This window comes from Mauremys reevesii, linkage group 10 (genome assembly GCF_016161935.1).
Source record: "Mauremys reevesii isolate NIE-2019 linkage group 10, ASM1616193v1, whole genome shotgun sequence".
Classification (NCBI taxonomy): Eukaryota; Metazoa; Chordata; order Testudines; family Geoemydidae; genus Mauremys; species Mauremys reevesii.
The window spans coordinates 52,007,794-52,022,661 of NC_052632.1; the positions used below are offsets into that span (position 1 = coordinate 52,007,794).

A 14,868-nucleotide genomic window follows, 5' to 3' on the forward strand; every position below is an offset into this window, starting at 1 on the left:
ACAAAGTCAGCAAACTCCCTTGGTGGCGTGCTCTGCTAATGACTGGTCCAGGCACTCTCCAGCAATGGCTGGGGGGAGCTCACACATGCTTGCCCTCAGCCCTTGGGGTATCGTCTGTGACTATGTGATACATTGTTTGTTTCACAACCCGAGTCTCCCTGTAAACATGCTGCGGGGATGGAACCCAACACCTGCAGGAGATGGGAGCTCCCAGCTGAGCTGGCGTCAGAGGCATGTCCACTCTCCGCCCTGGCTTGCTTTTGGATGCTAGGCGTGTGTGGCATGTGGCACTCCTGGCAAGCAGGATGGTGTTTAGCAAGGGGTGGCCATGATGGACTGGTGGGCAGCTCGTGACCTATGTTGTCTTTCAGGTGTGTTGGGCATTGTGCCGCTGGAGAGCCAGGACGGAGGGAAGAGGGCTGTGTCCCAGCTGTGCTGCCATTCAGGTGAGCTCGCCAGACCAAAACATATCGAATAAGGGACCAGCACTAGTGGGTGGGAGCCAAGCAGTCTCAAAGGCCTCTCTGACACTGCCAGGAAGGGGCAGGTTTGTGAGGCACGTTCCTATATGCTGAGAACAGGACTGAGAGCCACCAGACGCGTTTCACGGGTCAGCCACTGGAAGGCAAGGGGTTTTTGTGATTAATGACCTAGTGCAGATTTGAACTGGTGACCTAGCAGTGACTCTTCCTTGCCTACTGCTAATCCGTTAGCCATGGGCCACCTCCCATGTCTTGCATGAGGTTCTTACAGCCAAGCAATGGCTGGATCTCTGTCAGTGGCCCTTTGGAGAGGAGCTGGCACTTGTCGCCCACTATCCCAATCACTGAGATGCTAGGAAAGAGCATGTAAGAGTACTTGACCACTTAGTGGGATTGCAGGGCAGCGCCTGGGCAGCCTGCTCCAACCAGAGGATTTTTCAGGGCATATGCAGCAGATAATCAGAGCTGGAGGAGTGGTCTGTTTTTTTTTAATGCTTTATGGGCCTGTATCTCGTCGTTTTGTACAAATGGAAAAGTACGCAGTGACCTACTTTCTTGAGTGTGCCAGATGCAGCAGAGGGGCTGTTAATTACTGTGCCAGCCTCCCTCCCCCAGGTCCCTGCAGATGGAGTTACAAGGAGTGCCTTTCAGCTGCCCACATGCCGAACCAGGGAATCACAAAGGGGTATTTTGTTACCAGCGGCGTCGCTTGCTGAAGCAGGGCCTCACGCCGCAGTAGTGTGACCTGACAGAGCTGTGCATCTGCATGCTGGCCTTGGTGCTGTCTGGGCTGGACGCTGTCTGGCTGACGTCATGAGGCTCCTGCAGATGTTCACACCAACTGTACCCCTTAGTTAGCAAGGCATTCCACTGCCTCTCTTGTAGGGGGCCTGCAATGGAAATTCCACTGTGGCCTGAGCACTTTGATGGGTATAGAAGGCTGAGTGTGGGTGTTAAAGGAGCAGGTTTGCTCACATTACAGGGTGTACAGCTCAAACCCAGAAAGCTGAGTCCCCGCTCTCCTGGGGCATGATGGGAGCTCTTCTGGCCTTCAGATGGGATGGCTGGATCTTTCACACAAAGTGCTTTCCTCCCAGCTGCTCCAAACATTTGAGTTGAGTAGCTGTCTCCCCTCCCCCTTCAGGGTTTTCAACAGTCTTCTGAGAAAACTGGAATTTCTTATATGGAACCAATCTCCACAACCTCCCTTGTCAGGCCTTTTTGAGCCGTCCCTAACAAAGCAGAAAAGGCACCGAGCCAGTTCTCCCCATCCCTTGGCAGGACACCTGGGACAGGCTAGTTAGCTCGTGGCAGCAGAAGGGAAAGGAAGGCGTCCCACAGCGGGTTAGCAAGGGCTGAAATAGAGCCACTTTGCTCTCCTGAGATGCCTGGCTCAGCAGTGGGACTCCAATGAGCATCTGATCTTCCAGCTGCTCATGGAAATGGAGCTGCTAAGCCAGCGGAGGTTTGTCCATTGCTGCCTGCCAGGAGCAGTGGGCTCTGGGAGAAGGCTGTAGCAAGGCTGTTGTAGGGCAAAGAGCGAGTGGGCCGTGGCTGCAGCAGACGTGCTGCGGCCTAGGAGCTGAGAGCCAACGTGCTGTTGGAATGAACCTCTGCTCTCCTCTCTCCCCATCAGACGTGGTGACGGACTTTGACTTTTCTCCATTCGACGCGCTCCTGCTGGCGACAGGCTCCGCCGATGAAACTGTGAGTGTAAATCGAAATGGGGGCTGAGGGGGGTGTGTGGCAAACCCCCTGAGCAGGGCGGCCCCGTGGCTCTGGGGTCATCTCTGGGCTGTCTCATACAGAGAACTGGCCCTGACTTGTATGGCACCTTTCCTGGAGGGCTAAGGAGTGGGGCTGAGGGGCAGCCACAGGGCCGTGAGATGGGGGATGTAAAACAGCTGTTCAGAGGAGGGTGCTTGGCCTTTGGGCTACGAGAAGGATGAAAACACCTTCTGAGTTGTGGGGGGAGAGGCAGCTGCTGAAAGCCCAAGGAGATCAGTCAGATGTGGGCTCAGTGCCCCCCTCAGGGTCTGGGGCAGTGACAGGCTATGGGAACTGTGCTCTGCTGGGAACAAGCCAAGGTGTTCATAGCTGCCACCTCTGGTGGGGAGGGTGGGCTCAAGGGGCAGCCGCACTTGTGAGGCAGGTGGGCTGTGTGTCTGCTCTGTCCATGCTGGGGAAGGAAGGGCTGTGATTGCCTCGGATCTATAATCCCATGCGGTACCCAGGCTGCATACCCAGTTGGGTAGGACTGGGGACCCCACAGAGGCTCCAGTCACCCTGCCTGGCAGGGACAAAGCCCAGGAGGCAAAAGGCCTAGCAGTTGCCACCAGCTTTCTGGGGTAGAGGAGCCCAGTTCAAACCGCACCTCTGCACATGGGTGCAGTGACAAATGGAGCCTTCTGAGTGCATGGCATTTTCCTGAGGGATTTGGGCATGGGGGAGGGGTCTTGCCGGGGTTCACCTTACTGTCTCGGGCTGTAGGTGAAGGTGTGGCGCCTGTCTGAGAGCGGCCAGGACCTGCCCTCCTGCCCTGGAGTGACCCTGGGGCCGGCAGGGTGCCAGGTGGAGACACTCCAGTTCCACCCAACAGCGGACGGTGTACTGGTGAGCGGAGCTGGGAGAACGGCAAAGGTCTGGGATGTGGCCCAGCAGAAACCTCTGACAGGTAGGCATGGCTGACAGTCCTGCAGAGCATGTGCCTTGGCCTGGGCACAGCCTTCTCCTGAGTGAATGCCGGAGCAAGTCTCTGCTCAGCTGCATTTACTCCAGGAACTCCTGCTACCTGCCTGGGGCTAGACCCTAGGCCGGCTCTGTGTCCCCTTTGTGGATGCGGTGTCTCTGAATGACCTCAGTGCTGGTGAAAGCTACCACCTGAGCAGTGCTGCAGGGCATGGGAAGTGACTGTCCTAGACACCCATCAGCATCTTAACCCTGTCCCAAAAGGGCCACCCTACAGGAAGTTCAGGCACCGTGGCCCACTTACTCCTTGGCCTCCCTGCTGAGACACCCATCCAGAGCGTGTGGTGAGCAGTGGTGCGGGCACCTGCTCCCCTCACTCTGGGGCCTGTGTGAGACCAGCACACGTGTCATGCTGGCCACTGAACAGCCCCACCTGTTGGGATGGTGCTTGGGCACTCCTGGCCTCAGCTGGGTTTGAACCAGGGCCCTATGTGAAGGAGGCCTATGCTACTGCCAGGCCCTTGAGTGGGCCATTTCTCCTGGTGCTCCCTGCCTCTGAATTAGACCAGGAGCCGTTGCGGCTGGGGCACGGCCCTTTGTGTGAAAATGAACCCAAATTCAGTCACCTGTTATTTCCAGGCAAAAATCCAGTGTTTGAAATGTTTGAAATGGAAGTGTTGGCTGGAGAAGAGACTAATGCCTGCAGTGGTGCAAACTGCAGCCACTCTTCTAAAGTGCTGCCATGTGCTAAGTGTCTGGCCTGTGACATGGCCTGGGATGAGATTGTATATTTGTGGGGGCGGGGTTGAATCTCCCCCCTTTTTGCCCTCCCCTAGTGGTGACTGACAGCTGTGCCTGGCTGGTAGCTTGTGCCTGGCAGGGATTGACTCCAATTCTCACTCACCTTCCCAGCACTGGAACCTCACGGTGACCTGATCCAGAGTGTATCCTGGAAACAAGATGGCGCCCTCCTCGGCACCTCCTCTAAGGTGAGCGCAGTGGGTGCACCAGGTCGGGTGGGCTGGGCTGGGAACCCCAAGTGCTATTTCCTGGGCAGATCTGGTGTGTGGCGTTTGGGGGTTGGGCTCTGGGGTATGATCGAGCCACCATGTGATGGGAGCATCTGAAGATCATTCCCCTCCCTCTGCTGCGCTAGGAGTGCTGCTGCTGGAGCCTGGCCTGCTACCTCTTCTCTCAAGCAGCCCGGGGCTGTGCCCCGCAGCACCTGTGGGCAGTCTTGTAGAACCAAGGCGTGAGTGTCGAGCAGCTTGTGCACTAGATGCCCAGCGCTCTCTAGCCTCCCATGCAGCAGAGCTAAGCCTGGACTCGCCTCCTGTCTGCCAAAGAGCCCATGACACCGGTGCAGCAGGGGATGGGACTGGACGAGCTGCTGGAGGGGCTGAGCCTGGCAGAGGAGAGGGGAGCAGGAGGGGAAATGGCAAAATGCGAAGAGCTCTCGCATGTGCTGTCCTTGGTCTTGTCCTTACTGAGCTAGCAGGCGCAGGCTGGAAAGGCCTGACCTCAGCTCTCCTTTGAACTGGACCTCGCCTTCTCCCTGGCCCAAACCCCTCTCACCCCATGTGCTGGGGAAAGGAGTTTAGCTTTTACCAGAGAAAGGGGTCTGACAGAGGTGAGTCTGGGGCCTGATGCAAGGGGAGGAGTAAATCAGATACGTGGTGGCTGATTGACCTGGCCTGTGTGCTCCAGTTTGCTGCTTTCCAGTGATGACCTCCCACTCCAGTACTAGGGAAATGGCAGAGCTTTTGTCTAGAGAGCCACTCGCTTGGAAAGGCAGCAGGGAAACCGGCAAATTCCTCTTGCCATACATGCTCTTATCCCTGCAAAACCCCTTTCCTAGAGCCACGAGGCTAGCACCATCGGTGTGCCACCTTCTGCTCCATGTGGTCCCCTCTCCTGGGTATTGCCAAGGTCTGCCATCAGCATTTCTGCTTCCCTACTCCAGTCTCGGGTTGAAAACACTTGATATGTTATGAACAATTGTGCTGTCTCCCTGCAAAACAGCAAAAGCAGCTTAACCCATCACCTTCCTCGTCCCCACTGCTCGCCTCTCCTTGACAGCCTTTGCTGTTACCCATCCTCTTAGCTCATCATGTGAAATCACTTAACAGATTGGAGGCTGCAGTTCCCATGGCATTCCTTGCCACAATTGGGCTGTTAATCCTGGTTCTCTGTTCAAATAGCATCACTAGTTGGGTTCTGCCTTCTTAAATTCCTCCTGCAGTTTCAACTGGGTACAATAGTCACTTCCTATCCTTAGCTTTTATACAGTGTTGCTGTGTGCTTTCTGTTCCACCCTAGAGGCAGCTGCATTAAGAGATTCCTGTGAGATGGGTAAGCTCTCTGGGATCCTGCATGAACACAGGATGCTGTTTTCCTACAGTTATGTAAATCCACTAGTCATGGAGTGAAAATTCAAGAGGCTGGCCTGCACTCCAGAGACCTGCTCAGTATCTGAACACATCCACTCCTAACGAACAATGTGACTCTTTCCTAATAAGAGTATCTGGAGGGAAGAGTGTAAGTGGGGAATACCACTCTGCGGAGGCAGACCAGACCCCCCAGTAAGCACCCAGAGCAATGCTTGATGTAGGGACCATCTGCTAGAGGAGTAATGGCTCTCTGAGTGGGACCTGCATTCTGGTTAATCTTCAGCAGAAAGCCTGCTAATGTCCCTGCAGGAGAGAGAAGAGGTTGAGTGGAGGGGAGGGCATGATGTGTTCTGTAGTACTATATGTTGCCAGCAATGACTAGTGAAATGTATGGGCGGGTGGCAAATGTGAGACCAGAGTGTGACCCTGGATTTGGTGTTGCTCCCTTAGCAGCATGTGCTGCAGAAGTGGAGTACTCTGTGCAAAGTTCTAATGCTATGCTGGCTCACTTGCATGGGTACCAAAATAACCTTCAGGCAGCAGGTCTATGCATAACTGCAATCATAGAGATTGAGGCCAGAAAAAAGCTTTCCTGGGGATATGCTCAGCATGTATAGAGAACTGCACCACAGTGCACAGTAAGCATTTCTCCAAGTTTCTTTCAAGTCTATGGTAATAATGAACTTTATTCTTCCTTCTGTAAAATAGGAATGTAATATTAATGGAGTCACTAGATGGTGCTATTGCAGATTGTAGTTCTCTTCATCTGGCTGAATAAGAGTTAAATATTTTATTAGATACAGTATTTTCAAGACACTGTCACTTAACATCAGGCTTAATCAGTTATTAATGTCATCATAACCGATAGTCATAAGGCCCTTCTTAACTTGCAGTATTGTGGAAATTGTGGATTCTGCAATATTAGGCTTCCACCACAATTTTGACAGTGGGAGCCCTGCTGTGCCCTCCTGGGCGGCTGACAGCAGAAAATCGTAGGAAAGTAATAATGTACTTTAATAATGGATCTTTTTGTGGTAATACTTTTCTGCAATTTTCCATGGCTTGTCCGCAACTCAGCCACAATTTTTTGACAATCATTCTGCAATTCAAGTAGAGCCTGTCATAAGTAGTCTGTCAGGCAGTGCTACAGGATGGCCAGCAGGGGTCACCCAGGATTTTCCATGGTTCTTGATTTGCCTGGCTTCCAGCAGCAGAATTCATGCAATGTTCCCTCTAATTTTTTACATCCATGTGTGGAATTAATTGTATTATGTGCACCAATATGGAGGTGATGTGTGGTGGGGGTGGGACCAAGGGGTTCATTGTGTGGGAGGGGGCTCAGGGCTGGGGCAGAGGGTTGGGAGGGGAGAGGGGGGAATGCTCCAGCTGTGGATGTGGGTTTCTGGGGTTGGGCTGGGGATGAGGGGTTCAGGGTGTGGGAGGGAGCTCAGGGCTGGGGCAGAGGGTTAGGGTGCGGGGGGTGAGGGCTCTGGGGTGGGGCTGGGGATGAGGGGTTTGGGGTGCGGGGGCATCAGAGCTGGGGCAGAGGCTCTGGGTGTGGAGAGTGCAGGCTCTGGGTGTGGGGCTGGGGATGAGGGGTTCAGGGTGCCAGGAGGGGGCTCAGGGCTGGGGCAGAGTTAGGGTGCAGGGGGTGAGGGCTCTCAGGTATGGCTGGGGATGAGGGGTGCTGGGGGGATCAGAGCTGGGGCAGAGGGTTGGGGGGTGGAGGGGTGAGGGCTTTGGCTGGGGATGAGGGGTTCAGGCCTGGGGCAGAGGGTTGGAGTGCGGGGGGTAGGGTGAGGGCTCTGCGGTGGGGTTGAGGATGAGGGGTGGGAGAATCAGGGCTGGGGCAGAGGTTTAGGGTGCAGGGGGTGAGGGCTCTGGGGTGAGGGGTTTGGGGTGCAGGCTGCCCCAGGGCTGTGGTAGGGGGAGAGGACTACCCTCAGCTCTCTCTCACCATAGCAGCCCGAGGCCGGGGAAGAGGCACCTCTCGCCCCCTGCGCAGCCCTTGATATCTGTGTGGCCACGCAGTTTAGAGGGAACTTAGTTACTAGGTATGTATAAAACTGTTTGAGATCCTGATGAACAAAACTCTCATGGGCTACAAGTAGAACTTCTTGATCCATAATCAGAACCAACTGGATTCAAAGTAAATTCCTGCAACTTGTCCCTCTCTGATTGGACAATCATTCCCGCAGTTTCTGTACCCCATGATCTCTGAGTGTATGCACGATCCTTGGCATGGCCGGTGCTGGCTCTCCCTGGCTACCTGGACTCTGCAGGCATACTGCATTTTGTGCCTCCAGAAGAGGAAGTGAGGCAGTAATATTCCTGTTTATGCTGGCAAATCTGTCTGCAGCTGGGCTAATGACTTCTAGCTCTAGCTGCTGACAGGGGAAGGCAAAATTAGACATCCATGACAGCTCGCTGATAGCAGCCCAGGTAATCACATGCAATCGATTGGCTGTTCCCTGGGCTGTCTCTTCCCTGTGTGGCTGCACTGGCTGGTATCTCGTTCTTTGTCCTGTCCCTTCTGTTTGCCCACGGGATTGCAGACAGCACGGCTGAAGTGCATGTGAAGGCAATCCAGTGATTTTCAAGCTGCGGTGTTCTTGTGACTCGTACTGGTCGATTCAGGCGTCTGACTGCCTCTGAGCCCTCTGAGCGCAGCGCTTCCGTTGGCCAGGCTGGAAGGGCTGATGCCCTTCTTGCCGTGGCAGAGATGACCTCGCGTAGGGGATTATGGGCTCCTTGCCTTAGTAGGTGATGGTGGAGGCAAATACGACACTTCAGCAGCAAGGGGAAATCCTGGCCCTCTGCTGTCAAGGGGACTTCTGCCATTAGCTTCAAGGGGCCAGGATTTCACCCTAGCTCTCAGGCCCTAATCCCACGGGTCCCTGAAGACTGAGCTTTGTCACTGCCAATGCATGTGACTGGAACCATCAGACTCCTCCAAAGTTGTTGGGTCTTTGCTGACCTCTGTCATGGGTGGCAAGTGCAAGCTTTTCCTGGCCAAGTTGTGGCAGAGATTCCAGCAATGTGCGTTACTCAGAAATTCTCTCCTCGCATCCCACTCTGTCTGGCTCCTCCAAACAGTCCTGCCCCGCCAGAGCGCTCCTGCTTTCTGCGGTAGATCCTTAGCCGTATTCCAGCAGTTCCCAGGTCCTGTTGTGCTAGGCGCTGTGCAAACACAGTGAGAGGCAATCCCTGCCCTGATTACGCTGCTGGTGAAATAACCAGACCAATGGCATCTGGGCGGAAGGAGGCTGTAAGAACAAACCCTGGCGTGCTCAGCTCATGATACAGCAGTGCCACCAGCCTGAGCTGGGTTTTGCTGGGAGATGATTAGCTAACGGGCTGGAGGATGGGAAAAGGGAGTGCATGGAGCAGGTGGGGAGAGGGGGGAGGACGTTGGCACCCCCAGCAGGGGGCAGAGAATGCCCAGTCAAAGCATCGGACGTGGTGATGGCGGCCAAAGATTCCTGCTGTGGCTGATCCTACCCACTCCTGAGCTTGTGAGTGGCTCCTCCCAGCCTGTTCTCTTCCCCGGGGGCTTGTGGTGAGGGATGGGGTCACTGGTGCCCCACGAGGACAGTGTGGGAGGGGTAACTGGGCTGGTCTCCCCTCATAGGTTGGCTGGCCCTGCCGGGCTGTTTCCACATTGTGCTGCCCCTGCTGAAATCCAATTACCCCATGTGCCTCTGCTGCTCATTGGAGATGAGTGGGAGGACGGGCTAGGCTCCCGGTGGGTTCCACTGTTCTGGGTCTCCTTGCATTGGATGGGAGTGAGGGACAGGCCCGCTCTGCTGTGCTGAGGTGCCTGTGCAATGGGCTGATCCACTGCTCTGATCAGTCAGCTGGGTGGAAGGGAACAGGCAATATTCAGCTGGTCTGGGGCAGGCTTGAGTGATGGAGGCCACTCCGGCTCTGAGCCCCCGGGCCCCATGCTGGTGAGGACTTGGTTCAAGGCAGTCACTGTGATGCTTTTTGCCCTTTGTACCTGCTCATCTTACCAGCGAAGGTGTTGAGGGAGGGAGCCCTAGCTCTGTTAGGGCCCTGAGTGTCCTTGTGGATGCTTTCCATTCTCTCCAGCATTAAAGAACCTGGTTTTGTCTCCCTGACACCTGGGCAGGCCTCTGCCTTCAGGAGGGGCAGACATCTGTTGAGAATTTAGTGGATGCCTGCAAAGGAATATGCTGCAGCTGCCCTTCCCCACTACCTGGCCTAGGCTGTCTTTGTCCCTGCCAGCCCTACAGACGCCAGCTTCCTCCCCCAGAGCTGGGTGGGCTCTGCAGGGCCCACAGGAGCAAGTGTGCCACAAACTCCCCATTAGCAGGTCTGATTACAAACACACCTGCAGCAGAGCTAGAGCATGCGAAGGACTCCCAGCCTGCAATCTCCTCTTCGTAGTGGACCCCAGCATGAGATGGCTGATCTGAGCCATGCTATGGAGAGCTGTGCCAGTGGGCATGAAGCAAAGAGTGATCTAGAGGAAATGGGTGATGGGGATGGATCACTGGGTGATTACCTGTTCTGTTCATTCCCTCGGGGGCACCTGGCACTGGCCACTGTCAGAAGACAGGATGCTGGGCTAGATGGACCTTTGGTTTGACCCAGTATGGCCACTCTTATGAGAGAGAGGGCAGAGTAACACATTGCCCATCTGTAGCACCTTCCCCCAAGGATCTCTAGCAGCACACGCACTAGGCACATACTTAATCCCAGCGTACTGCTCTGGGTGGGGGCCCAAAGGTAGAGCCAGTAACAGCCTTGACCAGAACCTAGCAATCCTGCATTCGGGGCAGCACCTCTCCCGTATATACAGCACCTAGCACAGTGGGCCTCCGTTCACTAGCATAATAAGAGTCCATGTCTGCCAGCCCGGCTCAGTTCACCGGAGAGATTGAGACTTCCCTCCCAAAGAAACCTGCTGCTTACTCCTGGCCATGGGTCCTAGGGACAGCAGAAGCAAACTTCGTCCCCAGCCGAGGCAGGGGTGGGCAGGGCTCGGCTGAGGGATGTGTGTTAGGGTTGCCAACTTTCTAATCACACAAAACCAAACACCCCTGCCCTGCTGCTGTCCTGCCCCTTCTCCGAGGCCCCGCCTCCTACTCACTCTATTCCCCTTCCCTCTGTCGCTCACTCTCCCCATCCTCACTCACTTTCATTGGCTGGGGTGCGGGAGGGGGTGAGGACTCTGGGGTGGGGCCAGGGAGAAGAGGGCTCTGGGGTGGGGCAGGGGGGTGAGGGGTTTGGGGTGCAGAAGGGGGTGAGGGCTCCAGTTGAGGGTGTGGGCTCTGGACTGGAGCAGGGGGGTGGGGGAGCTGGGGTGGGGCAGGGGATGAGAGGTTTAGGGTACAGGAGGGGACTCCGGGCAGGGGGTTGGGGTGCCGAGCCCTCCGAGGAAGCAGCTGCCAGGTCCCTGAAGCCTCTAGGCACATGGGCAGCCAGGCAGCTCTGCATAGTACATGCTGTCATCGTGCCCATGGGTGCTGCCCCCCGCAGCTCCCACTGGTTGCGGCTCCCAGCCAATGGGAGCTGTGGAACCGGTGCTGGGCAGGCCTCAGGGCCGCAGGGACCTGGCGGTCATTTCCGGGGGCAAAGTGGAGCCAGGGCAAGTAGGGAGCCTGCCTTAGCCCTGGGCCCCCACTGAGTTGCTGACCGGACTTTTAATGGCCTGGTCAGTGGTGCTGACCAGAGCCACCAGGGCCCTTTTTGACCAGGTGTTCTGGTCGAAAACCAGATGCCTGGCAACCCTAGCTGTGTTGGAAAGTCACCAGGCACATTCTGGGCACTGTAGAAATGATGAATCGGGGGTGGGGTGTTTCAGAGCTGGCTGGCTTTGTGTTCTAGGTGGGGCATCGCAGCGCACGGTTGGGAGAGGGAGAAGGTGGTGGTGTGAGACTGGTGAGCGAGCACTAGATGGTGCTTGTGATACACGTACTGCTCTGGAAGGGCCGGCTGTGCAGCACTTTCCCTGCCTGTCTTGAGCACCCAGCTTAGGGCAGGTCTCTGGATTCTGCAAGGGCAGGCCTCCGACCTTCAGGGCACCCCAGTCTGGTCTGTGCTCAACTCTCCAGCAGAGCCGGGGTGGGCAGACTGGCACTGCTAGGGTCCTGGCACTGGACCTCTTGCTCAGATCCGGTCTGGGGGGCCCTGTGCCTTCTAAAGTCCCACTGTTGCTGGAGCTCCCCATCACTAGAGCATCCCAAGGAGTCTCTCCAGACCAGGCCTCTGGAGCTCTGTCCTTGCACTCCCGTCCTCCCATGCCCTTGTGGGAAGGCTGGAGCTGGGAGAAAGGCTCTGAGCGTTTGAACAGCTTGAATCGTAATCATTTCTCTCCACTGCAGGCTGCTTCCTTGTAGGGTCCCAACCTTGCTAATTCTCTGCTCAGCCAGCCCTTGGCTGCCTGGGGGCTCTGTTTGATGGGGGTGGGGGAAAGACGCCTTTCAGGCAGACATGCCAAACCCTTGAAAAAAAACAGACATTGGGCTTGTTTTTGGCTTAATTGGCTTGTGAGTTGCTTGTTGGCTAGTTTTTGGCTTGTGGCTTGTTGCGTGGTTTTTTTTTAATCGGCTCCCGGCAAGGAAGGGGAGAGAGTCGGGGCGCACAGCGGGCCCACCACAGTCCCAGACTGCACACTTGGTGCTTATTTACTGCGTGAAGGTTGGCAACTGTGCTTTCAGGCCCCCTTTATAAAGCATGCCTTCAAAGTTCCCACTCCTCAGAGCTGAGCGGGGGCAGCCTTGCTGCCAGCTCAGCAAAGGAGGATAGACTTGTCCTGGGTTTGTACAGCACCTAGCACCATGGAGTCCTGCAGTGTCCTGGGACTGCTAGGGTGATGCGCATAATCAACAAGCCAGTGGAGAGCGGTCAGTCCTGGCCCGGGGCAGGGAGCTGAGCTGAGCAGCAGGGCTCCCCTTCCCCCCATCTCAAAGTGATTTAGGAACATGGATCATCTGCAAAGTGCTGTGCCAGCGGGATGCCCGAGAGGCAAGGGAAGCGTGGTGATGGGGAGGTGACTGCGATGAAGTCAGCTCTCAGTCCCGCCTCCTTAGAATCAGGCCCCGCTGCAGGTCCCCTTGGTCCAGGCATTTCTAGTCGCACCTCCCCTGGGAGCCTCCACCAGGAGAAGCGAGCACACTAGCCGGGCCAGTCGGCACCTCTAACGCCCTTGTGGTGTACTCTGAACTGTTATTGATTCCACTGTGGGCTCCTTTCCAGCCGTTGGCCTTCACCACGGCTGCCTTCCTCGACTCATGTTCCCCTGGACACAGAACCAGGGCATGTGGGCAGACAAAACAGACCCCTGGACTCTCCCGGAGCAAGATAAGAGACGGCCCCAAGAGCACGAGAGAAGAGGAAGCAGCCCAGGGATGCAGAGTTTCTAGGGTGGAGATGGAGCAGTAATCACTACTATTGTCCTTGTATGCACCAGTGTCCTGGATCATCCTGGACTGTTGTCAGTGCAGTGTTGATAAGGGGCTTGATCCCTGGGGCCCTGGCCTGCAAGAGGAGTTTGCAGGGCAGTCAGTGCCTGGGGGTGTTACGGGGGTGGTGAAGCCAGTTGGGGCTGGTGTGAATCCCATGGATTGTGCGACCCATGGGAACACTCCCTAACACATGCAGCCCAGAGCTCTAGAAACATGTGGGGTGTCAGGCTGAGCCTGCCGATTGCTGTCACCACACTCCCCATGTGTATGGCAGGGCTCTCCAGGGTAACACTCAGACCAAGGGCTTGGTCATTGCACTAACAGCCAGGCCAAAGGCGCATCCTTCCTCTGCAGAGGCTGCCAGCCCCCTCTGTCCTCCTTCCGGCCCTCTGAGCTGCTGCCACAGGGAGCTCCCCAGCCAGGCTCTCAAGAGCTGGAGGCGAGGGAGCCTGCAATTCCTTCCTTAGCATCTTTGGGGGCAGGTGTGGCTTCCCCCTTGTTCAGCTCTCCTCCCCCCACCCTGACCTGTGGGCTCCAGATGGCTCGAGTGTCGGCCTTGACCCTGTGAGTGAGGGGATGGGTTTCCATCTGGTGGGGGAGGAGTGAATAGGTAGGCCCCAAACTGGTCAAAGCCCCAAGCCTGCCTGCCCGTGAAGGGGGATCAGATTGGGGTGAGCACCATGCCGGGTCCATGGGAGAGCTGGTCACTCTGGCGTGGGGGGAAACTCTGTCCTGCCAGAGCCAGCGTGCTCGGGGGTGAGCACAGACAACGGCTTTCTAAGCACCAAAACTGTCAGTGCCCCTGGGGTCTGCACACCCTGCTGGGAGCTCTGCCACCAGCACAGACTCTGCTCACACACCAGCCAGATAAATTCAGCTCCCTCTCCCCTAACGGGAGCGGCAGGGCTCGCCGCATGTGGCAGAGCAGAGTGGTGGCATACGAAGGGTTATTTCTCAGTCACTTTATTTCGCCTGTAGGTGCACTTTGATCTCTGCCCATCCCAGTACCCAGCAGCATTTCCTAGGCCGATGGGGTTCCCTTTCCTTCCCTCATGGACGGTGAAGTGGCTTTTTAACAAGGCAGATATATAGGCCTCAGGGACTCTGAGCCCTGAGCACTGCAGTCCTGGGGCACAATCGCAGCTCGGATCAATGTCCCCAAGCTAGCTTTAACCCAGCCAGCTCAGGTACTGGAGCAGGGAAGCTGGAGCAGCCTCATGAGCGAATCCCCAGGGGTGTGCAGACCACGCGCTGCAGGCGGCTTTGTGGCTCTGGTAGCTGGCCGGGCTAGATGACAGCTAGCTCCAGTGTGTCTGTGAGCTGCAGTGACACCTTGGAGACTCCCTTAGCGGGGCTGAGTGGGAGGCAGCGAGATGCATGAGAATAATTAATCGAGCTGCCTCTTAGTGTGACATGGTTCCTCCACTTTCCAAGTGAGGTGTGGGACAGTCGCTGGGCTGGGGGCGTGCCCCTGGCCTTCACCTCCACCTTGGGCCCAACGACCAGGCATTTGTGGGTCTCTAAGTGACCCTTGTGTTTAGAGTCCCCTCCTCCTCCAGGTGTGAGTGGTCCCTAGGTGCTCTAGGGCAGCAGTGCTGGCTGGTCCCCAGGTACCAGACCTTGCACTCTCTGCTTGCTCTGGGTCTGGCAGACCACCCATCCCCCAAGCAGGCAGGACTTGCCAGCTATTACTCAATGCAGAAGCATCCCTGCTAGAGTCTGGGGGGAGCCCCTTGGCTGGAACAATGCCATCTCTGACTGGCAGGGGGAGAGGAGTCAGTAAAGAAAACAGGCCGGGGGACCCTTGGGGAGTCGCAGGGACCCATCTCCACCCCTGCCAGGAGGAAGCAGCTTGAATGAGGGCAAGTGTGGCTA

The 14,868-nt window shown here is 56.4% G+C and overlaps 1 protein-coding gene across 1 annotated transcript in view; it reads left to right on the top strand.

Annotated features, from left to right (window-relative positions):
* The window catches only part of LOC120372874 (coronin-7-like), a 176,262-nt gene that overhangs the window by 15,201 nt on the left and 146,193 nt on the right, over positions 1-14,868 (top strand). Inside the window, exons 3-6 of the mRNA XM_039490329.1 lie at positions 372-446; positions 2,119-2,189; positions 2,973-3,156; positions 4,083-4,159. Of these exons, the coding sequence (XP_039346263.1) occupies positions 372-446; positions 2,119-2,189; positions 2,973-3,156; positions 4,083-4,159 (407 nt within the window). The remainder of the gene's footprint in view (positions 1-371; positions 447-2,118; positions 2,190-2,972; positions 3,157-4,082; positions 4,160-14,868) is intronic.